The sequence below is a fragment of the Ursus americanus genome, chromosome 18 (assembly GCF_024610735.1).
Source record: "Ursus americanus isolate L20-20 chromosome 18, mUrsAme1.1.p, whole genome shotgun sequence".
NCBI lineage: Eukaryota > Metazoa > Chordata > Mammalia > Carnivora > Ursidae > Ursus > Ursus americanus.
The window spans coordinates 30001413-30028523 of NC_142144.1; the positions used below are offsets into that span (position 1 = coordinate 30001413).

Below are 27111 nucleotides of genomic sequence, written 5' to 3' on the forward strand. Positions count from 1 at the left end.
GGTCCATCCAAGGAATAAAAAGAGATCAACAGACCAAGCCAATCAATCACTGACAGCTATTTTGACTCTGAACACCTTTATAGAACAGTCCTGAGGGAAAACACTAAAAAGAACTAAATCTCTACAAAAATACACACACACACACACACACACACACACACACCGGTACTTCATCATGCCATATCGTTAGCACAAAGCAAAAAAGAAGAGAACAAAACATCTATTATCTGTTCTCTCTGCAACTCCATATCGCTCATCATTTCTCTCCTGTTCTACAAACCCACATCTACTTTGGAAAACATGTACTTCCCAATCAAATCACTCTGATTGAAATGGATGGACACATGTCAATCTAAGTGACCAACATGTAGAAATAGAGCAAACTGAAGTTTTGCTAAATTCACTTTTTACTAAACTTGCCTTGTGCCAATTCTCACCAACTTTAAAATATACACCAAGTAAATCATCAGACATTAATTTTACCATGTACCACCCAAATGGCTGATTTTGAACCATAATCCTGAAAATGGTGTGATCCTGATTTGTAAAACTCCCTATGGGCATTAATGCTAACTAAACCATACTACTACTGTTCAGTGAAAGAGCTGAATATGTATTTAAGGGCTGAATAAAACACGGGAACCAGAAAACACACAGTGAAAATATGTGTAAGGAAGAAAGTGCAAATCTCTGTAAAATAAGTGTTTTAAAATATGCACTAAGGGGAAATTAGGGAAGCGAAGATCCATTTGTGCTATAATGTCCTGAAGTCAGCATTAAAGCTTTTAGAATCAACTATGCAAAAAGCAAACACCAGAGAGGTTGAGCCTGGGAATAAACAAACAGGAAGAAACAAACACGACTGTGTTGATGATGTCAATATTGTTGCTATTCCACCACATGCTGTGTGAAAATGGACAGACAATGCTGTCCAGCTACAAAACTCACCTTACTCAAGGCTGAACATGAGTGAGAAAATACAACATAATGTCAGTCTGTGCAAATGGGATTTCTAAAAATATTTTACTCATTACATAATAATTACTATATCTAAAATTCTGAAGCAGTTTTGGATTTTTCTTACACTGAAATATATGAAAAGTTTTTGCATAAAAATGCAAGTTAAGAAAATGAGCTAGTAGAAAGTATAATGGTAGGAGAATTCAGAATAAAATGTTTTTGAGGAATAAAATTAGCACTTAGGATAAAATATATAAAATTATCAATAAAAATAAAGGCAGAAGTAAACCTAAAAAAATTATACATGGATTCTCATTCTAAAATAAAACAACACTTTAACTTAAATAGCTCTGATATTATATCAACATAAAGAAAAAGTAATAGACCAGCATTAAACAAAAAAATACAGAAGGCACAGACAAAATATCTAGAGCCAGGTTAAAAGATACCTCTCTACAATATAATAGTGCTGATGATTCACCTCCAAGGAAGTGCTTCCCTTTCCCTCGATCAACTCACCCAACATTTTCTGCATCTTCATCACACTCAGCTTTATATTTGCAAGGTCCACACTTGGAGTGTTTTCTGTGAACTTCTGCCCCTGACCCTTCCTCTTCTGTTTAAAAAGAAAAATTAAATTTTCAACCAAAAGTTGGGTTCCTTTCCAGATAAGCTTCACGTTTTCAGCAGCCATTATCCTATTTCTAGGGAAAATGCACCTGAGCTCTTGAAAACAATCACTTTCAAGATCTATCAATGCTTGTGCCCAAAAGTGTTGCCAATACAGAGAACATAATCTATGAGGAAAACAAGAACTGATGCTAGCAAAATAATCCCTTAACCTATGTACAAAGGTGCAATATAGATTTTGATAAGCAATTGCCTTTATAAGAATTACCACATAACATTAAATGAGAAAATAAAACATGGGTAATAAATTTGGTCTAGTGATTACCCTATTGAACAGCCTGTGTGATGCTGGTCAGCAAATAAATGATTAAATGCAATAGAGTATAACCACTTCTTCACATGAGTTTTACACTGCCTTTCTTACTACATAACAACTAATTTCAGAATTTAAAAAAAAAATATTTATCTCCAAATCTGTGAAAGGAAAGAGGTCTCCTTACAAAAGACTTGGCTCTTTTTCTACTTTGTCACTTAGCACAGCCAGAAATACCCAGAATATAGAAGTGTGTGGGTCTCCTACGATCCAGCACAAAAAAACAGTGCATACTCCTAAGTCCCCAACTCCTATCCCACATTTAAGGGCTTCTACATTTGTGGGGCTCAACTGGAACGGATCCTACCCTGAGCATCTCAGACTGGGCAGGGAGATCTGTTCTGAGGCCAATTTAGGGATTCAGCTTACTCAAAGGATCTCCCGTTCTGGTTTGGAAGGGAACACCTTACTCAGGGGGTGTCAATCAGTAAAGAAGATATTAAAAGGAAAAGTCCATAAACCTGTTTGGTAATACTTTGGTAATACTTCCAAACTTCCCATTTTTAGTGTCTGCCTACACTTTAAATAGAAATCTTTCCCAAATTCTCATGAACAATCCCAGATTCCAGGGATCACAATCCTATGTATTTCTGAGGCTTTGGTACAACCATCACGAGCTCACTTAAGTTTATGTACTAATCTGAGCAAACGACTTAGCCTTTCTAAACTCATACTCGTAAAAAGATATTGTCAACCTATATCCTCAGAGTAAGACATCCAGTATTTACACTACATAAACAAGTCTTGAGATCAGCTTCCACTTCTTTAGTATAAGAACAATGACATGATCCTTACTGGCTATCTAACCACAGGGACTAGACTACATGATCTCTCTTAAAATCCTTTCCAGCTCTAAGATCTAAGATTGATAGTCCGATGATCCCTCACAAGTGATCTTGAAGCTTCTGCTTCAACACGTCCATTTAAATCACATTCTATTGTGGGACAGCATTAATCTTTTTTTTTTTTCTCCCCTGAAATTGTCATCCCCGCACGTCTTCCTCCGACGGTTCTTCTATTCTCTAAAGTGACCTTTGAAGTGACTTCCAACTCTGACATTTTAGGATTCTACAAAATGTGGAAGTCTGAAGTAAGGTTTCAGATAGTATTGAATGGATCATGACAGTAATTTTCATTTGTTTAAGTCTGAATTTTACTAGAGTAAGTGCCTCCAGCATTACTCTGCGTACTGTAGACACTAAGTGTTATAACTTCATTAGACTTGAAATAAATTAGTCATTCTTAATTCCGACAATTTAGAGTAAACTCTTGTTAAATGCTATTACCAGATATTACTATTTTAAAGAGAAGTAATTTATACATCTGTAAAATAAAATTTAAAATAAATTGCACTACAGTTGTCCTGCAAGCCTTCTCTTTGCCATGCACAACTCACTCCAGAGCTTTATAACCCTGCACCTTGAAAATTCCTTAGGAGCAAAAATTTATAAGCAAGGGGTGAAAGATTTACCAATACTCAGGTCCAACCCAAAATCACTAGTGGGGATGATCCCAAGGAGAAGGCACTTTGGTACAATCTCAATTTAACAGGAGTTACAACATTTCTGCTTTGTATGTCAACAAAACTTTAGTGAAAAATAACTGCATGAAACAAAGTGCCTCAGGTTGGGAGTGATGGCTAAGAGTTTCTTTCTAGAGTAATGAAAATGTTCTAAAATTGATTGTGGTGATGAATGCACAACTCTATGACTGTATCAAAAGCCACCGTATTGTACACTTTAAATGAATGAACTGTATAGTATGTGAATTTTACCTCATTAAAGCTGTTAAAAACAGAAAATGACAGAAAACGTCCTTTAAAGAGTACTTGAAACTTACCTCCTTCTCCAGATCCAGAGCCATTATCTGAGAAGAAAAACAAACAGTGAATAGAAATACTTTTGCTGGAAATTTCATCTTATCCAGTGGTAAAATCTCCTATCAAAAATCAAACTGTGATGGGGCACCTGGGTGGCTCAGTCAGTTGAGCATCTGACTGTTGGTTTCAGCTCAGGTCATGATCTCAGGGTTATGAGACCGAGCCCTGCATTGGGCACCATGCTCATTAGGGAGTCTGCTTGAGATTCTCTCTCTTCCTCCCCCTCAGCCTCTCCCCTCTCACCCCCCATCGCACACATGTTTGGGCTCTCTCTCTCTCAAATAAATAAATAAATCTTTTATAAAAATCAAACTGTGCTAGCAATTCTCATGCGGACTTTCTCTTATTTTTTTGATATGGAACTAAACTAAATTATTCTCATATACCTATTCCATTCTTTCTCCAAATAAAAATTCCTTGGACACATAATCATCTATACCTCATACATCTTTTGTAGCCCATTCAAGAAATATGCAGGTGCCTTGCACAGAGTAAAGGCCAATAAATACTGTAAAGTAAATGGCTATATAAAAATAATTTTTAATTAACTCACTTAAAAAGGTAAAAAAAAGTTTTTTAATTTTGTTAAAGCTTGAGAGGAATAATGAATAAGCTGCTTTTATTAGAAAGGGAGGAAGAGAGCTTTGGGTCTTGCTCCAAAAATCTTAATGAAATCTGTGGATAAAGGCCAAAGCCAAAAGGTAAGAAAAAGCCTCAAGGCTTAAAAGGAAAGAATTTCAGAGCTGAGGTTTTCATATTACCGATAAAATTAGCTTCCTCTAGGAAACCTAACCAGAAGGACTCTCACCAAGGTGTAGCTGAGATACTCATCACTAATGAAATTAAAGAGCCTCTCTCAATATTACCAGCAAGAAGTCGGCCTAAAATGTAATTAATATGAAATATTTATTTTATAAATCCTAAAAAGGCCAACATATGGTGCAGAGCATGTTACAAAGAGGGTAACGCTACAGTACCATCAGCACGGTATAGTAAAAAAGCAGAGATGGCAAGTGAAGAACCTGACACACTTTATCCAGCACTTTCAGGGGGTGGAGGAGACACATCCTTGGGAACCCACTCCAGTTCTTCGAATACTTCCCCAGAGTAGGAAACAACACCCTTCACAATATCACTCCCTTCCCTTTAATCTCCTCCAGACAATAATCGAATCCCCAAAACATGGTAGAAACAAAAGGAACTAGAAAAATACATATTTTTTGTAATACCCACTGCAAAATCTCCATGGGATTTTATAGTCTGAAATTGTGTTCAATTTTGATTAATCAATCATAAATAATTACATCTGAGTAAGTAAAGAGGAAAAGAAAGAGTGGAAAAGCAGAAAAAAGATAAGAAAAAAGGGAACTCAATTTAAAATTGTTTTATGACCAAACTTTTCTTAGGAAAACACTCCCTTTTTCCTTCTATTCTACATACACTGACTGGGTCCATATTACATGCTAGACAACACGATAAATGCTAGGAATAAATTGATAAATAAGAATGCCCCAGTGCATGAGATACTTACTTCCAACCTGTTTTCAACCCATGCCCAATTTTAATAAATGTAATACCTCATACCTTCCTTTAGCGTCCTTTAAAATTCTAAAAAAAATTAAATATTGTGACTCCTCTGATAATGAGATTGAGTTCTTCTTGCAGACTATATTTGCATTGCACACACACCTTCCCCCATCCACACAACCCCACCCCAACCCTGGGACTACGATGAACCCCCCAAGCAGGGCATACTGCCTTCCTGTCGAGAAGCAACTGCTCTGGCAGGAGACACGTGTCAGAGAAATGAAATACGGTATTTAATATACAGAGAAAGATGCACAAAGTGTGAACAAACTCTGCCAGGAGATGAAATGGAAGAAAAATTTCGGAGGATAAAAGGCTAAAGCTCAACCTTAGAGCATAAGAAAGGAGTTTTCAAGTAAACAAAAGAGAATGTTATTTCTAGCACAGGGGCCAGGACCAACAAAAAGACCAAATGAGATGAACATCAGTGGCCCACTGAGCAACTAACAAGATCAATACAGCACCTCACAGCATAGGTGATTCAATTCTCATTTAACAATCCCAAGAGATGATATCCATTTAACAGTTTAAGTAACTGGGGCTCAGAGGGGCCATGTGACTTGTCCAAGGTCACAGAGTAAATAAGAGCTGGAGTTAACGTCAGGTCTTTAACCTACACAGTGTTCTTTCCAGTCTACCACCCTGTTTTTAATTTGGGATTATAAAGAGTTCTTTATTCTTTTTTAGTTTCTAAACCAAGTCTGTGAAACACAAAGTACTTAGAGAAACATACAAGAATCACAACACATGATAGTGTATTGGCCTAAGAACACAATCATTTCACCAAGCACCTAATTATTTGGTGTAGGGAAAAGAATCTGTCCTTGCCCAAAGACAGGTCTGGTGTTTGCCCTCAGCTTCTGGTTGGTAATCTATATCATACCTGATAGGAGTGTCATGTTTAGGGAGGGTGCTGACCACATCAGATCTTAAGGTGGGGCTGGGCACACTCAGTAGTCCTAGGGTGAAGGCTGGCCACACCACAAGGACCAACCATGTAATTTAGAGTGGAGGCTTTCAGTCATGTGGTATTAGCGGACCTGGAGTTTGAGATCAACCACATGGACAATGGATCATTCATGCTTATGTAATGGAGACCCGGTAAAAATTCCGAACAAGCACTGTAACATATAAGGAAAGAAAAGAAATATAGCATATCATATAAGACGTGTCTACACCTTTACTGCTAACCTCCATACAGTAATTCTAATTACAACCCTTCACCTGCATCCCTGCCCCCAAATACAAATGCAAGTAAGAAACTTACATCAGTGCCTTCCAAAATTAACCACTACCAATTCAGGAAGGAAAAGAGAAGGAAGTAAATACAAAAAACTGGAGGAAGATAGGTGACAAGGACTGGCAGACGGAAGAGAGAAGATATAAAAAGAGATAAGCTTGGAAAGAGACACATCCTGGGATGCCACTAATGGCTTTCCACGGATATTCTCCACCCCTCCCCCGCACCAAGAAAATAAAAATCAACAAAACAGATCCCATATTATTTCCCATGCCAAATCTTGTTCTATCTAATACTTAACCATCAGGCAAAAAGATACGCGAGGTCCCCATGAAAATGGCAGTAAGCATTAACAATGTACGAGAAGTAATGCAGTATTAGACCATCTGGGGTTAAAAAGCAACAACATGAAATGCAGACAAAGAAGAGCTCCCCCACTACCCCCCACAACTGATCCATACGGCAGTTCTGGGAATACACCTCTGACTGGAAATTTCCTTTTAGAAACCATGGCGGAATCATTTCTAACGTTTATTCAGAAAAATACCACACATACCGGAGTAGCATGGTCCTCTTGCTACGACTGTTATCTCTTTCTGGTGTTTACAAGCAGCCCTTCTGAGAAAGCATTCATTTTGATAAGTGTCCCCATTTGATCCACAGACAGGAATGTAATTTGTATGACACTGCAAAAGAAACAAAAATAAATTCTCAAAACTAGGCGTGAATATTAATAGTTTACTTCGTATTCATGAATGTAATACCATAGTATTGTGACATACTTCTACTACAGAATAGTTTGTTCTTTTCTTTGGTTCAAAAAAAAGAATTATACCACTTTCTCACACTTTTCACATTTATAATGAAAATAACTAGCAACTATCCATAAAAATGAGAATGAAAATCCCGTGCTACCTACTTCATTTGCTTGCTACAAAGATCCAGTGAGGTAAGAGGGAAATTCTTGGCAGTGTTTGTAATGAGCTAAGAAGCACTAATTACATAACGTCATTTTATTATTATCAAAAATTCATTTATTCAATACCTCTAGAATGCAAAGTCCCAAGGTAAACGCTATAAAAAACATAAAGAAACACATGATCTCCAAGTCCACCACATCCATGTGACCATGGACTCGCATCATCGCCATTTTCCCCACCTGTAAAACAGTAATTATAATACCCATCTACCTAATAAAGTTGTTGTGAGGATTAAATAAGAGAAATCCATCTTTAGCATTTATATCTGCTCCTAGTAAATTCTCAATAAATAGTAGCTGGTTTTGCTATGCTCTCATCATTTCTGAGTCTTAAGTAGTTGCCCAGAGTCACAGCTAATAAGTAGGAAACCTAGGATTTCGCACAAGTGATGTACTCTAACCACCACACACTCAAGCTATTCAGCAGGGTCTCATTCTGTGTCACTCAGTGGTAGTGAGCAGGGGGCTAAAAACAGTGCAGGCTACGTCCCCGAAATTCAGCCTAACAAGCACATACCTAGGAGTGAGCATGAGATGGAAGAATATATATATATATATATATATATATACACACACACACACACACACATAGGGGGAGAGAGAGAGATTTCCTATCAGTTCTATTTCTCTGGAGAACCCTAATACAAAGATCTTATAAGAGGGCATGACACCTAGCAAGAACAGACACTGATAAATTCAGGGGAAAAAGACATAATCCAGGGAACTCCAGGGAGAAGAACAAAGAGGAAGAAAGAAAATAAGGGAAAAGTCACAGGTCCTCCTCTTTGTATATAACCCAAGCTTTTTGTTTTTTGGGGTTTTTTTTAAGATTTATTTATTTGAGAGAAAGAGAGAGAGCACAAGGGGAAGGGGCAGAGGGAGAGGGAGAGAGTCTTAACCAGACTCTGTGCTCAGCACGGAGCAAAACAGGGGGCTCAATCTCACAACCCTGAGATAATGACCTCAGCCGAAACCAAAAGTCACTTATCGACTGCACTACCCCCATAACCCATATTTTAATGGAAAGATGCAATTTTGATCATTTTTCTCAGTACAAAAGTTGCTTTGTTTATATAATAGCTCTTATTAGCAGACTGAAAAAAACAATTTTAGACTTTATTTAAAATCCTATTATTATCTGTTAAAATGTGTTTAAATTACATACCAGAAAGCTCATATTAACACTAAAAGCATGCTGAATCACAAGCAAGTTTTTTAAATGAATTGAAAGATACTGCTAAAGCGCCCAGCAGAGAAGTGTTTAATGGACATAGGAGGTGATTTTTCTTCAACTGGCAATAACCTAAGTCTAACTTGAACAGATTTATAAATTATAAGAAGCCAGAGTAGTCAAAGGAAGGTTCATTCTGCAGCAGGATCAAATCATGCTGTAAGCCCTTAGGCAGTTTGCTCCTACAGGGCAAGCAACTTGTCTTCAAACATCTTTATATCCTCAGCATCTAGCACAGAGCACAAAGCAAGCACTGGATAAACGTCTAGTGATCTCAACTCCTAACTTTTATTTCTCTTTCCTGCTTTGCCACCAGGTAAGAATGCAAGGGATTCAGACAGATCATGACAGGATTTTCTAGCTGTCCAAATATGTTAAAAAGGTGAAAAAGGCTATTTCTTTATAATCTTAGAGTTGCAGGGAAAGACTTTCAATTAATGAAAACCAGAATCATAAAGATAAAAATAGATAAATATGATATGAAAATTTAAAACTTCTTATATCGGGGCACCTGGGTGGCTCAGTCGTTAAGCATCTGCCTTCAGCTCAGGGCGTGATCCCAGCGTTCTGGGATCGAGCCCTGCATCAGGCTCCTCCACTGGAAGCCTGCTTCTTCCTCTCCCACTCCCCCTGCTTGTGTTCCCTCTCTCACTGGCTGTCTCTCTCTCTGTCAAATAAATAAATAAAATCTTTAAAAAAAAAAAAAAACCTCCTTTATATCAAAAATTATAAACAAAATGAAAACGACACTAGACTAATTTAATATTTTTGTAATCTGTATAAACTAAAAAGGAATGCTCTCTAAGGTAAACACTATTGAGTGACTTAGGACTTAAAAGACAAATTAAAACACCTATAATCAACCCTTAAACATGGGGGTTAGGGGTGCCAAACCCCCACACAGTCAAAAATCCATGCCTAACTTGACTTCTCCAAATCTTAACTACTAATAACCTGTTGTTGACAAGAAGCCTTACCAATAACATAGTCGATTAACACATATTTGGTATGTTGCATGTAGTATATATTATATTTTTACAATAAAGTAGGCTAGAGAAAAGAAAATGCTATTAAGAAAACCATATAAAAGAGAAAATATATTTACAGTACTGTACTGTAAAAAACCCATGTATAAGTGGACCACACAGTTCAAGCCTGCGTTGTCCAAGGGTCAACCACATACACTTGTATAACACACAATATTTCTAGAAGGAAATACAAGAAACAGATTTTTGCCTTCGAGATAAGCAATTGGTAGTCTGGAGTGAAAGGAAGACATTTTTTCATTATATTATAGATCTTCTTATATAATGTTCAAGTTGTTTAATATGGGCATATATTACTCTTTTAAAAAACATAAGAACAGTACCTGTGTCACAGGTTCTCATGAGAATTTATGAGTTATAGAGGCTTTTATATATATATATGTATATATGTGTATGTATATATATATTTAGAAATGTTAATGAATATAATGCTCAGCATAAGCAATATGTAAGTACTCAAATAGCGTACCGTATACAGTATATGCACATTGATACTCACATACATACATGTGTCTACAAATCAACGCAAGGGAAAAAGAAAATACTCCAAAAAATGGGGGCAAAGAATATGAAATACTGATTCACCAAAAAAATGGTCAATAAATATATGGCACATTTTCAATTTCTCTAATAATCAAACAAAAAATTTTTTAAAAAGTTTTTTGCCTTTACAGACTTACAAAATTTAAAAGGACTGACAAAATCCACCACTAAGAGGCCAAGGGGAAACAAGCAGTCAGATATATTGCTACTGGTGAGAATGTTATCTGCACATAAGCATCCCACTGCACAACAATCCCACATCAAGGAATTTAACCTAAAGAAATTTAAGACAGTTGGAAGAGGGAACAGCTTCAGTTTTCCCAATACAGGGGCAGCTAAAACACCAATAAGAAACCTACAATCTTTCTGGCTTAAAAACCAAAGGAGAGAGTTCAGGCAACCAGAGCCACTAAAAAGAGAGAGAGAAAACCAGAAAGGAGAGAGGCAGAAGGGACTCCCAGATTCTGTATATAAATTCCTATCAAATTTCTGGTTGACTCCCAAACCACTCATGTGGTAGACTCTAAGTAGCCCAGCTAAGGTTAAAAATAATGAACTAATACTTGTGTTGCTTCCCACAACAGGGAAGAGAGTCTGCAGTTGGAGTTCAGCCAACTTAACTGTTTCAAAAGTAACAATGCTGGGGCACCTGGGTGGCACAGCGGTTAAGCGTCTGCCTTCGGCTCAGGGCGTGATCCCGGTGTTATGGGATCGAGCCCCACATCAGGCTCCTGCACTGGGAGCCTGCTTCTTCCTCTCCCGCTCCCCCTGCTTGTGTTCCCTCTCTCGCTGGCTGTCGCTATCTGTGTTAAATAAATAAATAAATAAAATCTTAAAAAAAAAAGGTAACAATACTCTTCAGGGGAACATAACAGAATTCAAACACTAAAAAATGTCATTCATAATGTGTAGGATAAATTCAAAATTACTCTAATACAAAGAAAAAGGAAAACACAATCCATTCTCAAATGAAAAATCAACAGAGATGACCCCTGAGATGTTCCAGATGCTAAAATTAGCTAAGATTTTAAAGCAGCAGTATCTATATTCAAGGAAAATATGCTTGTAATGAACGAAAAGACAGGAAATCTCAGTCAAGAAATCAAAACTAGAGGGGTGCCTGGGTGGCATAGTCAGTTAAGCATCTGACTCTTGGTTTCAGCTCAGGTCATGATCTCAGTGTCCTGAGACTGAGCCCTGCAATAGGCTCCATGCAGCACAGAGTCTGCTTGAGATTCTCTCCCCCCTTCCTCTGGCCCTCCCCACCCCTCCGTGTTCTTTCTCTCTAAAATAAATAAATAAAATCTTTAAAAAAGAAAAAAAAGAAATCAAAACTATAACGTCTAGAAATAAAATATCTGAGAGGTGCCTGGATGGCTCAGTTAGCTCAGGTCATGATCTCAGGGTCATGAGATCGAGCTCTGCATTGGGCTTTGCACTCGGCATGGAGCCTACTTAAGATTCTCTCTCGCTCCCTCTTCCTCTGCTCCTCTCACCCCCCTGCCAAAAAAAATCTGAAAATAAAAATTCATTGGATGGAGAGGACAGAAAAAAGGATTAGGGAACCTGAAGATAGATCAGAAAAAATTATCTAATGTGAAGAACAGAAAGAAGTAAAAGTCCACGAGAGCTTAGTTACACTATGTACACCAATACCTTCTTTTAAGGAAAGAAGCCCACTTTAGTTGCTACCCCTTTTAAGAGTATTTGGGATGCAGGCAGGGAAGCCAGACACAACACACTAGCCAGAACATTCATTGCGTGAGTAACCATGTAGGGGTGGGCACAAGGTCAGCTAAAGCCATGTCAAAGGTGGCTATTGTGAATAAATAGTGGATTGTAAAGTCCGTTTTGACTCTGAAGAGCCTGTCCAGCTAGACAATAGTATAACTCCCTACTCTTCCTGATAGTTTATAGTTTTCAAAGAGATTTCATATGCAAGCGCTCTGATTTTGATTCTCATTAAATTATCATTAAAAAGGATAGAAAACATGCCTTCTCTTTTCGGATGGATCATACAAGAACTTCCTGAGGTTATATGCTTACTAGAAACACTAACTGTAATGCTTTGGTCCCTAATCTCTGTACCCTTTCCTTCTCTTAAAATCCAAAATGGTGGGCACGATTAGAATAAGATCATGAGTCGAAAAAATTTCAGTTTCTTCTTTGTTTCATCTCAAATCCTGAATCAGGAAACATCTCCTGGGCAATATTCTGAAGCCAGATTAATAATTTAATCACAGCAAATAAAAACGAAAAATTGAACGTAATACATTTCACATCCTTTTTTAGTTTAGTTTTTTTTTTTTTTAAAGAAACAGAATCACAACTTAAAAGAGCTTCTGAAAAGCAAAGATGTTAGTTTGAGGTTCCCCTGTCTAGTTTATCTCTAACCTTGACTTACCCTGAGGTACTAAGTCAGCCATGTTCTTTGGCCTCAAAAGATGAGACAGCAGCAAATAAAAATGGAAGAGCATAACACATAAAGAAGTTGAATCACAATGTTGTACACCTGAAACTAATGTAACATTGTGGGTCAAGATACTTTAAAAAAATTTAATGGACAGTAAAAAGACTACAAAGAGAAGAAAAGGGGAAAAACGCCAACTTTGGCGGCGGCGGGGGGGGGGGGGGTGGAGAGAGGGAGAGAGAGAAACTCAAGCAGACTCCCTGAGTACGTGGAGCCCAATGTGGGGCTCTCAATCCCACAACCATGAGACCATGACCTGAGCTGAAATCAAGAGTCAGACACTCAACCAAGTGAGCTACACAGGTGCCCCCCAAAAATGTCAACATTTTAAATAAGATATTCATTTCCTTTCAGTGACAATTAGCACTTACATTTGAATAGAACGTTAATATTTTTTCAAAGGATCTTCACACCTATTATTGCTAGTCTGTCCCCTTAACTCAAGGAAAGAAGCATGGAAGTTACAATAACAGTCCTTCATCTGACAAAAGAAAAATCAGTGGGCTGTGAACCCAACTTCTTTCAGGGTTCAAGGTTTTTAACCTTTTTAATTTGAAGAATGTAGAAAGATAAAATATTAAAAATGCAAAAATTTTTCAAAATAGGTTTGGTTTCCTCACCTGAAATTGACATGCACATTTCAAACTGTCCCCATCTTCTTTACAGACTCCTCCATATTTACATGACAATTCATCACAAACTCTTACATCAGACTCCCTCACATTTAATTCTGAAAAAGAGGAAAAAAAAATGTTTCATGTCTTTTTGTATCCAAATGTACATTTTACAAAAGAAAAAAAAAACCTTAAAATGTGTTGATCGCCTCATTCACAAGTATAATAATAAGACATAACATACAAAAACCAAGTCCCATAGGACACAAAATGTTCAGAATTCCCCAAGGAATCTTGCAAAAGAGTACGCCTAAAAGTAACCCAAACCAAAATAAAACTCAAAATTTCAGGATTTCACAGAATTCCCAAAGGTAAATCTACAGAATTTTTCTATTTGGCCCACCAAGAGCTTAAGACAGTCTTCTTACTATTGTCTTAATATCTTTGATTATCTTTTTTTTTTTTTTTTACAGATTTTTAAAAAAATAATCTCTACATCCAACATGCGGCTCAAACGCACGACCCACAGATCAAGAGTTGCATGTTCTACTGGCTGAGCCAGCCAGGAACTCCCTTAGATTATTTTTCTAGGGACTAAGTTACTTTTAAGGAGAACAAATAAGAATAATTAAATCTTAATTCTTTTGATATCCAAATAAATTTCAGATGATCATAATTCACTCTAGACAAACTATTTTAATTACAAAAGAATTATGAAGTAAACTTGAAGTTCATACAATAGATATATATGGAATATTAATGTGCACAGAATAAAAAAGATTAAAAATCTTACTCTTAAAATTTTTAAATGACTGATTTAATTCTACTCTACCACAGGAAGCAGAGCCAATCTTAGCATTCTGTGGTCATTTCATTCCTGCTCCAAGACCATCGGTATTGCTCTGGAGCTATCAAATTAAGCTTTCTAGAATCACGTAGAATTGAGTGAAAACAACTATAAGGCAATTTTTATATCCTCCCTATTGGGTATGAGAGATAAAACCACAAACAATAAACAATACAATGATAGCAACAATAGCAAACAATAAACAAATGATTGTTTAAAAAACACAGCCCATTGTAGAGGAGAACACATGAGTGGGAACAGCAAGGCCTAAGTTAGCCTCTGGCTCTGTCCAGTAGCTGAAGGACTCTGGGAAGAGCACAAGATCTCCTGCAGCTCTGGATCATGATGAGGTCTTTGCAAACAGATCTCAGGGAACATTTCTGTAGCAATTCCCCATCCCTGGTTGTTTTCTAGTTCTAGATTTCAAACCAGGACCCAGCGGACTGAGTCAAGAAGGTTCTGTATCTAGCTAGCAACATCTATCCTGGTGACATTTCATTGTCTCTCTCTGCCCCATCAGTTCTCACTGCTCTACAATGGTGTCTTGCCTCTCTCTGCCCCATCAGTTCTCACTGCTCTACAATGGTGTCTTGGGTCTCCTACTCCTCCTAGCTGACCCTCCAAGGAACTGGCAGTCAAGTACTTAAATACCTAGGGAGTTGAGTCAACAGTACTTATCTGAATAACGACTCTCAACCAAGCACTGCACTGGGTAAAGTATACATCTATGTAACTATAGTTTACAAAATTTTTCTTTTCCTTAAATGAAACTCAGGTGTTTAAAAAGAAAAAAACAAAACAAAACATGAGCTGAAACGTAACAGGAAACTGTTAGAGCTATTTTGTTGTTCTCACTGTTTCACTATTTCAGGCACAGATGATCATCTTTTAAATCCTTTCACCTTGGCCATTTGGTTATAGAGACTCTATGCTTTGGTTCCACATATCTCCCAATCTGTGCTTACTCATCTAGCTCCCCCTTGACGACTTGCATTAGCACTTGAGGCTCAATCCTAAGCATGGTGTTTGCTTTTTCTTCTATCTACCTGCATTCCTATAGGAACTTGCACAAGATCCAGTTCCAATTACTGTCTAATGTATGTACCTCTTAAAACCCAAGGAAGATTAAATAAATATTAATAAGGAAATGCTCTGGAGAAGAGGATAAGAATGCATAATATCTCTGTACAACTATAAGCTTAGCCAATTTTAGGGGCCACAGAAATAAAGACAATTATACAATTCTAGAAATAAAATTTAGTGCATTTCTCCTCTTTTTCTTTGTGGCCTTAAAGTTCACACTGGGTTCCAACACAATCAGACATATAAAACAAGAATAAGTAAAGTTTTTATTCTATTTGTGGACCAAGATCATGCTCTGAGTTGCTCTGACTTGAGACTTGGGCTTGAGATTCTTTGAGGTATGTTTTACTTACTGTATTTTTAAAGTACAATGGGATTGCAGTCTAGAACCTAAACCATCCCTGCCACAAAGATTCACACAACTCTGGAGACAGAGTTGTTCAAAGCATCTGTTTGCATGAGGTTAGACTAAAAAATATTTTGGGACAATAATCATCCTTACTAAAGAGAGGCAGAAAAGCTTGGCACAATAAACAAAGCTTGAACAGGAGGAATGGCCACATGCACAGGTTGGTGTCTATCACTTGGACTGCTCCCCCAGCCCAGCCCCAAGAGCTCATCATAACAGAAGAGCTACAATGGGAAACTGAATAACAGCTTTCACCGAAAGCTTTGAAGCAACAAGATTAAAGAGCTCTGCTTTGATGTCCATACAAGAAGATAAAATAGCGGGGGAGAAAAAAGGCTGGGATACCTCAACAGCCCCAGCATCAGCATTATACCTGGCAGGACAGCACAAGGCCAAGGAGATAATCGGGCACAGAGATATACCTCTGTTATCTAGGGGCAGCAAACATGGCAGGAAGACAAAGACATGCTACGTGGCAGTGGCCAGAATACATTAGTGAGCCCACATGAAACACCCTTTGGTGGCTCCAAGAATAAACTTACAGGGCGGCGGGCGGGGGGGGGGGGCAATTTGGGGGAGCTAGAGGTCCTACATTAATAGGTAAGGGTAAAAGTCATGAAATTCTGATTACACTGGTTATTAGTCATGTTTTATTTTATGCCTGTCCTGTCATTAAATTCATGTTATTTTCATGTGTATTAATGTGTCATTAAATGTGATTATTTAGTTAATCAGGAAACAAGTATCTACTGTATATCTAATACTATGCTAAGAAATTGGGACACACAGAAAAATATATAACAGAGAGCCGATGATCTTGCTAACATATGGAACAATTAGTGATGAATTCAATATAGTCTATAAGGAGAAAATGCTGTTGTACAGGCTATGATTGCTCTAGGAATTTCAAGAAGGAGATGAAAATGGATTTGAAGCAGAGGATGCAGTGTCAAAGATGGCAAGACTTGTATTGACTTTGACAAATTAGTAAGACTTTTTGGCTGATTATAAAACTGACATAGGATTAAAAAAAACTAATATAGGATCACTACACAGAATTTAGAAACAACATTTAACGGTAAAGAATATTTTAGGGGCGCCTAGGTGGCTCGGTTGGTTAAATGTCTGCCTTCAGCTCAGGTCATGATCTTGGAGTCCTGGGATCAAGCCTCATGTGGGGAGGGGGGTTCCCTGTTCAGTGGGGAACCTACTTCTTCCTCCCGCTCTACTTCTTCCCCCTCCCCCACTCGTGCACAGGCACCCACACACTTTCTCTCTCAAACGAAATTTTTAAAAAATTAAAATAAATAAAAGAACGTTTTAATTGCCCACAACATATAATGCTCTTATCTTAATGTTCTTATCTAGAAAAATAATTTAAGTGAAAGTAGAGATACAGTAAATAAATAGTACACATAAATATTAATATTGGTGGTTCCCTAACCACACTCCTTATGAAAAGTGTCCTAGAGTGTCCTAAAATCAAATAATTTCACTTTCTCATTTGCAAGGGGAAAAAAGTCAATGGAAAGAGTTTTCTCATTTTAAGAGATTTTTTCACATATTTCTTAAACCTCCAATATCTGAGATTACTTCCTTGCTAGTTATCAACAAAACTACTGTTCCACAAATAAAGAATAATAGGAAAATTCCAAGTGTTTTATTAGAACACAAGATCGTGAATGTCACAAGCTCATGAATGTACGTTTTAAATAATTTTGTCACTATGGCAGTCGCAGCTAATTGCTTACCCTGGATCCATTCTTACTTTGTAAGAACCCTGATTTTGTTCAGGGAAGCAAGGTGCTCAGCTAAATAATCTGTATTTCCCAGACTCTCTTGCAATGTACTACAGTTCATACATAAGCACTGTCACTTCCTCCTTCATTCTTCCACTCTTTGTCCTCCCTATGGTTGTAGTAGCCATCTTACATGCACAAAGATGACAGCTACAAGCTAAGATGGTAGACCAGAAGGACAAGAGCAAGAGTGTGGAAAGAGAGAAGAATTATAGAATCATCACACCAACCCTGGATTTCACCCATTCAGACTCATTGTTATAGGAAATAAACAAACACATAAATAAATAAAGCCCTTATCATTTAAGCCACTATCGGTCAGGTCACTGATCCATGTAGCAAAACACAAACCTGACAAACTGCATAAAAATTTAATTAAGATAAATATTCGTAAGCAAAAGTCTTAAATAATTTGGTGCTACATCACCGTCCATATGATACATTTATCAAGAGCATCATGACTTCCTGGTATTCTTACTTCTCTCACAAATTTGAAAACCAATGCCTAAACTCAAACTCAGTACAGAAGGAATTCTATTTTGGGATCATCTTCTGAATGTTATTTCTTTTCAAGTATTCAATATAGTACCAGGCATCAAGAGGGCACTCTACTACCTGTCAATGACGATGATGATTACACAGCTGCCTTCCTGAACCCAAAATGGAAACTCAGCAAAATAGATGAGCCATTTCTAAGGCCCTCAAAAATGAATTCCCCAAATAGAAATATTTTACACAAAGAACTCAGAACAGTGGCTCACAACAAAAATATTTTGCTATGGTGCAAATGTGCCCATCACACAATTTTCTAAATGTAAAACTTGTCTCAATGTTAAGATCTCAAAGCTGGGAAACAATACACATTACAGGAAGGAACCCTACTCACTGTGAACCTGAGATGCCCAAGTCCCTAACTTTCAGCAGCACTAACTAGGTTTGGGCTACAGTTCAAAATGAGATTCCCTTAGCCCTCCAGAATGATATGACTTTTCTACCACCCCTCCATTAAACAGAAGGTAGTCCGGGGAATCTTATAAGATAGCTAACACCAATGGAGAGCCAAAAATGAGAAAACTTTGCAAGATGTTACGACAGAATTCAAGGCTTTTCAACCTCAACACTACTGACATCTTGAGTTAGATAATTCTTGGATACGTGGGGCTATCCTGTTCACTGGAGGATGTTTAACAACATCTCTGGCCTCTATCCACTAGATGTCAGCAGGACCATCCAGCTTTAACAACCAAAAATGTCTCCAGACATTACCAAATGTCCACTGAGGAGTAAAATCACCCTCCGCTGAGAACCACTAACAAGGATGACCAAAGCCTTGATTAAAGGCTTTACATTTAATTCTGTAACGTAATCACCATAAAAAAATGAGTCAAATAAATAGCAGTCTCCAAGATCTCTGAACATTACCACAGCTATTTTTCATTTCAATAGAGGGATCCAAATATATTGCGTTCAAATTTATGTCAAGTCCTGGGTCAGAGTGAGTGCCCCTCCTTTAATAATGCCTCAACCCAGGGGCGCCTGGGTGGCTCAGTTGCTAAGCGTCTGCCTTCAGCTCAGGTCATGATCCCAGGGTCCTGGGATCGAGCCCCCCATCGGGCTCCCTGCTCAGCGAGAAGCCTGCTTCTCCCTCTCCCACTCCCCCTGCTGGTGTTCCCTCTCTCACTGTGTCTCTGTCAAATAAACAAATAGAATCTTTTTTAAAAAAATTAAAAATAAATAAAAAATAATGCTTCAACCCGTAGCAAGCTTGGCTTCCTCTCCCTTCCTATCAAAGTTCTACCAAAGGTCAACAGAACCTCCTATTTTAAAGATTCCACAACTTTTTTCTTAGCCTTCCAACTCTTTCAGTGGCCTTTCTACAGAAGCTGATACTCCTGGCCTCCCCTTCCAACCTAATAATACCAAAGTATGCTGTTCTCTGTAAAACATACCAATCAATGCCCATAGCACAATGAATCTCCAAGGCTACTAGGCCACTCTCTACAACACTCATCAGTATTTTAGTTCCAAGCAGGGGTGTTGCTCTTGTGCTTTATGCAGCCCATGTATTTGTTATTGGAATTATGTGGTTTCAACATTTCATAAGAACGAAAATAAACTGTGATGAAAACAAAATTGAATGCTACATCAAGACTTAAGGTGAGCTGCTTTTAAAAAGATGCTATTGTATTACGTACAGGCGAGAGAAAAATCTAGAATTCCACATCCACAAATCTTTAAGTTCCTTTTTAAAGAGATTAAAACTGGAATTTGTAACCAATGTATGGTTATTCAAGAAAGTGGAAATCCCAACTATTCTCAAAGAAAAATTCTGGGCCTTCTTTCAAAATAGTTTTTAATAGGGGTGACTGGGTGGCTTAGTCAGTTAATCGTCCAACCCTTGATTTTGGCTCAGTCATGATCTTAGGGTTGTGGGATTGAGCTGCATGCTGGGCATGCAGTCTGCTTAAGATTCTCTCTCTCCCTCTCCCTCTGCCCACCCCACCCCTGCTCACTCCCTAAAAATTAAAAGAAAAATTGTAAAAACCAAAATAGTATTTAATAAATCTATATATTTATGTTTTTAAGTTCAAATAAAATGCTACATACATTTATAAATTATTTTTGTGACTCCCCACTTTAAATAACTTTTTTGATTAACCAACTAACTACAAGAACTTTAAGGCACCAAGACAAGAGGGCTCCTACTATGTATAACTATGTTCTGCCCCCAGCCATCCCACTGTGTCCTCTCAACTTGCTTTGTCTCTCTTAGCATTCTCATCCACGTGCACCACTTCGAGTCTTCAAACCTGCTTTTCGGGGAACCTGGGTGGCTCAGATGGTTAAGCATCTGCCTTCAGCTCAGGTCCTGATCCCAGGGTCCTGGGATTGAGTCCGTATTGGACTCCCCACTCAGCGGGGAGTCTGCTTCTTCCTCTCTCCCTGCCTCTTCCCCTGCTTGTGCTCTCTCTGTCTCTCTCTCTCAAATGAATAAATAGTCTTAAAAAAAAAACCCTGCTTTTCCCCAACCATATTAAAGCCGTCTCATGGGCCATTTCCAGTCCTCAGAGCTGCAGGGGGAAAGTCCTAAAATGAATGCGAAGTACTTATCAACGTGTGGGAATCTATAGTTCATCTTTAGTTGATTCCTTATTGACTCCCCACAGGACATGTTCAAACTCTTTACCTTGTTCTTAGTTCTTAAGAATAACCTCAATTCAATGGGTTTATACACATGTCTAGATGTTAATAGTATTTGGGAAAACCTTTCATTTTTTAGAAAAACATACCAATCCAAACTGACAGGACCCCAATCTCTACACTGAGAACAGCAGAAATATTTGAAATATTTAAATAATTAAAATATCCCACACCAGAAAATGGTGTGGTACAGCCATGGGATACTATAGTGCTATTTAAAAGGTTGTATATATTAAGGGGCAATATGGAAATATGCTAATAAATGTCAAGTGAAAAAGCAGAAAACAAAACGATACAGATGCACTAAGATTATGTATAAAAAACACATACAGGAAAACACAGCCAGGAAAAAAAAAATGGTAAAACGACTATGTTTACACCAGTTGAACAATGGATGATTTTCTCCTCTTTTCAAGTTTCCATACTGGTTATGTTTAATACAAGAAAAAAATGTGATTTCAAATACAATCCCAGAGACAGTTTGCTATATAATGAACAAAGCACTAGTTTGAGGGTTGACAAGGGCCAGGTTTCACATGCTAGTTCTTCACCTTTTAGAATAATTACACCTTCCCTTCCCTAGATATTGTATTGGTTAGATGGGTACTAAAGAGCCACAGTACCGAGAACAAATAGGTATACAACAAAAATTTTCTTTCTTTCTTTCTCCAGACCAATCTAAGGGACACCTTTAATGACACAAATCACTGAAAATACATTTCAGGGTAAAAATCAAAAAGTAGGGGCGCCTGGGTGGCGCAGTCGTTAAGCATCTGCCTTCGGTTCAGGGTGTGATCCCAGCGTTCTGGGATCGAGTCCCACATCAGGCTCCTCCGCTAGGAGCCTGCTTCTTCCTCTCACACTCCCCCTGCTTGTGTTCCCTCTCTCGCTGGCTGTCTCTCTCTGTCAAATAAATAAATAAAATCTTAAAAAAAAAAAATCAAACAGTAGATTTAGTAAATGTTGACTTGAGTCTAAGCAATGAGAGAAACTGGAAATTAAATTATCTTCAACATGTTTATTAACCATATTATATTAGTTATTCTCTACCATAAAGATATGAGACAAAATAAACTGTACTCAGTATTTTATGTTACAAAAACAAAAGTAGTTTACCTTAATATTAAAAAGCATTAATGGCAGAGATGACTAAAACTCTCTAAGCTATATTTAACAAAAGAAATTTCACATATGCCACACAATTATCTGACTCCAACTCCCATGCTACATACTACTGCCAAGCTACCCTTTGTTAAGTACCACTTTGAAAGTGTCAGTCCTCCACCCAACACCTACAATCATTCCCTGCTGCCTCCATTCTAAATGCCTCTGCTTCGGGCAAGGTGATGGGGAGGATGGTCTACTGCAGGATCAGAAAGAAGACAAGACCCAGATCCCAAACTGGGTATTAAAGGTACTCAGGGTCTTCCCAGTCCTACGTAGTCCTAATCATAGATTCCAAACTGCAATACTCTCTCCTACTCCTTTTTCTGACGAACTTGGCAAACCTGTGTGTCTTCCCTCTTGCAGATCCATAAACTGTTATATTGCAGTTATTAAAAAGAATGATGAAGAATCTCCATATTTCCTGACATAAAACATTAAGTTTTTTTAAAAGGCAGACTTTTTAAAATGTATGACACAAGCTATTTCTTAATGCCTATATACAAAAATCTGAAAAGTATACACATGAAAATATGAACCACAGTTATCTCTTGGCGGAATTTGAGATTTCTTCTTTATACGTATTTTTCTGAATTGTCTGAGTTTTATAATGAACTTGTATTATTTTTTAAGTCAGATAAAACAAATATGTGCTACCGCATGTAAGAATCTTGAAAAAAATTATGTTAGGTGAACAAAGCCAGGCACAAAAGGCCACATATTGTATGATTCCATTTATATGAAATGTCCAGAATAAGTAAATCCAATAAGACACAGAGTCTCTATACGGTTGTCAGAGCATGGGAGCAGAGAAGTATTGGGGCTGACTGTTAATAAGTATGGAAATTCTTTTTGGAGTGATGGAAATGTTCTATAATTATATAGCAGATATCAGTGATGGTTATACAACATATTGACATATTAAAAACCACTTAACTGTATACTTTAAAATGGTAAACTTTACATTATGTGAATTATGTCTCAATAAACAACAAAAATAATTTTAAAATCGTATAAAACTCTATTAAATTTTGAAAAAAATGAAAGAAAAATGAGCAAGCATTATCACTTGATATCTAAGAGGCAGGCCCTAGGACAACACTGCCTAGATCAGTACCCTGGCTCTGTACTTACCAGCTCTGTGACCTTAGTACTTTACCACTCTCTACCTCTATTCCCTCATCTGTAAAATGGGGACAATAAAAGTACCTATCTCATAATGTTGGCAGAGAATTAAACAAAGATATAGAAAGCACTCAGAGCACTGCATGACACATCATAAGTGCTATACTGTTAGCTTTTTTTTTATGATTATTATACCAGCACCGCAGAAGGTATGGAAAATGAGCGCTCAAACCAACCGTAAGAATGTAAATTGGAAGAACTTCTCACGGAATAATGTGGCAGTATATAATGAAGTTTTATAAACCTTTATCCTTTAATCCAATAATTCTATTTCTAGGAAAATATAATAAGGACAGAAGAAAAAAAATATGTATGCGTACATGATTGCTAACAACAGCATTTTTTATAACAGCAAAGTAGAAAATGGCCTAAGTATCCATCTGTTGGGAATTAAATAAGTTATTTATGAAATACTATGCAGACATTAAAGTATGTAGTAGAAACACATATATTGATATGGAAAGACCAAGATCCACTATGAAGTGAAGAAAAGAAGGTTATAAAACTATAACTATGGCTACAATCCAACTTATATTTTACAACATACACATGTTTACATTTGTATTTTAAGATTTTTGCAAGTACAATTAGCACATTTCCTCCATCAAAATTTTTAAAATATAAATAAATAAATCTAAACACAGTATCGCCTTCTGGCTCAATTTCTAACCACTATTCCTTAGTGTCTGCAACACTAAGTGAATAGGCAGTAGCCAAAATTCAGGAAAGTCCCAGGATCAAGCCCTGCATCAGGCTGCCTGCTCACCAGAGAGCCTGCTTCTCCCTCTGCCCCTCACCCTGCTCGTGCTCTCTCTCGCTCTCTCAAATAAATAAAATCTTTAGGCGAAAAAAAGGACTTCGCAAAACTCTGCTGCATTAGGAAGAGTTCCAGACTTGCAGTTCCAATTATTTGATTAAATAACTCTATGGTATTGGGCAAGCACTAAGTCTCTCCCCAGTTCCCTGGAGTAAAAATGGGTATAATAATCTCTCATAGGATTTCAAGGAATAAATGAGATCTTTACAAAAGAGCAATGGAAACTATACAATAGGATATTTTTTCTCTTTAGGTGAAACAACCAAAACCAAAACTTAACCTTTTTTTTTTTTTCAAAGATTTTATTTATTTATTTGAGAGAGAGACAGAGCACAAGCAGGAGAGGGGCAGAGGGTAAGGGGCAAGAAGACTCCCCACTGAACAGGGAGCCCCATACAGGACTTGATCCCAAGACCCTGGGATCATGACCTGAGCCAGTTAGATGCTTATCTGATTGAGCCACCCAGGTGCTCCCAAAACCAAAACTTTAAAAAGACACAATCACAACCCCGGGAAACTCTTGTAAAATAGTGAAGAATTTAAAAAAAAAAATTCCCTAGATCTAATTGAGTGGTAATCAGGAAATACTTATGATCTGAACTTGAAGAAGGGAACAATAAAGGTAAACACACAGCACCATCTAAAAAAAAAATACCTTAAACCACTTTAAAGAGAAAAAAGTATGAAAAAAATGAATATGGGACACTAAACATAGACTAAAATGACTTGTGAACAACGAGGAATCTAAATGTATTATTTAGTCCATAAACAACAGAACTGATACAGAAATATCGGCAGTTTAGATTCACTTATAAAACAGCATTAGATGAAAGCTAAAAGGGAAAATACACTAAACTTAAAAATCCCAGAGGAGGAGACTGTGGGTGGCTCAGTCGGTTGGGCATCTGCCTTCAGCTTGGGTCATGATCCCAAGGTCCTGGGATAGAGTCGCCAGTTGGGCTCCAGGCTCAGCAGGGAGTCTGCTTCTCCCTATGCCACTTCCCCTGCTCATGAGCCCGCACTCGCCCGCTCTCTCTCTCTCTCTCGCGCGCGCGCGCGCACGCAAAAATAAATACATAAAATCTTTAAAAAAAATAAAGAGTTCAAATTTTTCGTGGGATAAAAATGAAGTAATTTCAGCATAAACATTAAGATATTACAGGGGAGAATGGCAATCACCACAAATTTCTTTATATTTTTCCATATTCCTCAAATTCTTTATATCGAACAAATACTGCCCTTATAACAACAACAACAACAAAAAAAAGGTGTGGGTTTTTCTTTTTTCTTTTTAACCACGGAACAGAAAAACTCAGAATGTCTGCACAAAAATAAGAGAAATGGAACCGTGGCTGAAAACATAATACCTGCCAAAGTTTCTGAAGGCAGAAGAATGTGTTAAGAACTTCAGAACCTAAAATGACTTTTCAAAAAATGATGAGACAACTGAGCTGTGAAAAATACATGACACCTGTAAAAAAGAAATCTATTCAAATAGTAACAAAGGATTAACAGTAAAGCATCTAATAAACTGAAAGCAAATACTGAAGGAATTTTAAGATTTAAACAGAATTTCAAAGTGCATGAGAAGAGAATGTATGCCAACTCTTAAATGCCTCATTTATCCCATGAGAGAAGCTAATAATGGAACTAATTGTAGGAATAATGAAAATAGTTCTGTTAAAACAATGTTTCTAACAATGAAAAAGAGGGGGGAGAGGGGAGAAGGAGGAAGGGGATAAATGGGTTGACATCATCTCCCAATCCAGCTTAAAAGAAAGTAAGAATTTAAATTCCATTAAAGAAACTACATATACAAGGGAAATGAGGGATTTAAAAAAATGAAATGTTTATAATAAAAAAAGACAGTAATGAGTGTTGACCAGGATATGGAGAGATTGGAACCCTCACACATTGCTGGTGAAAATGTAAAATTGTGCAGCCACTTTGAAGTACAGTTTGGCAGGGGATCAAAATGTTAAACGTAGGGTCTACCATATGACCCAGCAATTCTACTCCTAGGTATAAACCCAAGAGAATTGAAAACATATATCCACACATAAACTTGTACATGAATGTTCTTAGAAGCATTATTCATAATAGCCAAAAAGAAGAAAATAATCTAAATGTCCATCAGCTAATAAATGGATAAACAAAACACAGTATGCATGTATATCCATGTAATTTGACATTATTCAAACATAAAATGGGTACGAAACACTGACACTTGCTACATGGATGAACCTTGAAAATATGCTAAATGAAAGAAGATAACACAAAAGGCCACATTTTGTATGACTCCATGTAAATGAAATGTCCAAAATAGGCAAATATACAGCAAAAGGTACATTAGGGGCTGCCTAGAGCTGGGGGACTGGGGTTTGGGGAAGGAACACTAAAGAGTATGGAGTTTTTTTGGAGTAGGATAAAAATGTTCTACAACTGATTGTGGTGATGGTTGTACAATCTTGTGTCCGTACTATTAAAAATACTGGATTATACACTTAAAAAATGATGATGGAGGGTAGCACAAATATCATAATTACTTCATTTATTTTTTTTTAAGATTTTATTTATTCATTCGAGACAGAGAGAGAGAGCACAAGCTGGGGGTGGGGGCAGCAGGCAGAGGGAGAAGCAGGCTCCCCGCTGAGCAAGGAGCCCGATGTGGGACTCGATCCCAGGACCCTGGGATCATGACCTGAGCCAAAGGCAAACACTTAACCTACTGAGCCACTCAGGCACCCCCATAATTACTTCATTTAATGTAAGTGGGTGAACGCTTACAAAAACAGTATACATCTGTATTGGGAAACAAATCCCAACATTTAAAAACTAAAAGACAAACACAAATCCAGAAAAGGATGGACATCATTATGACTTCAGCAGATACTTTTGTTTTTGTTTTTGTTTTTGTTTTTGAGAGAGAGAGAGAAGGCACATACATGCAAGTGGGGTAGGGTGGGGTGGGGGGTGGAATCCTAAGCAGTCTCCACGCTCAGTGTGGAGGCGCACAACATGTTCCATCCCATGACCCCAAGATCAGGACCTGAG

The 27111-nt window shown here is 37.5% G+C and overlaps 1 protein-coding gene across 4 annotated transcripts in view; it reads right to left on the reverse strand.

Annotated features, from left to right (window-relative positions):
- Positions 1–27111, reverse strand: part of LOC123781148 (tomoregulin-1) — a 115025-nt gene that overhangs the window by 37181 nt on the left and 50733 nt on the right. For all 4 annotated transcript variants that reach the window (XM_087869516.1, XM_087869517.1, XM_087869518.1 and 1 more), the window contains 4 exons: positions 13559–13668; positions 7226–7355; positions 3803–3829; positions 1480–1576 (listed from right to left, as the gene is read on the reverse strand). In XM_087869516.1, the coding sequence (XP_087725642.1) occupies positions 1480–1576; positions 3803–3829; positions 7226–7355; positions 13559–13668 (364 nt within the window). The remainder of the gene's footprint in view (positions 1–1479; positions 1577–3802; positions 3830–7225; positions 7356–13558; positions 13669–27111) is intronic.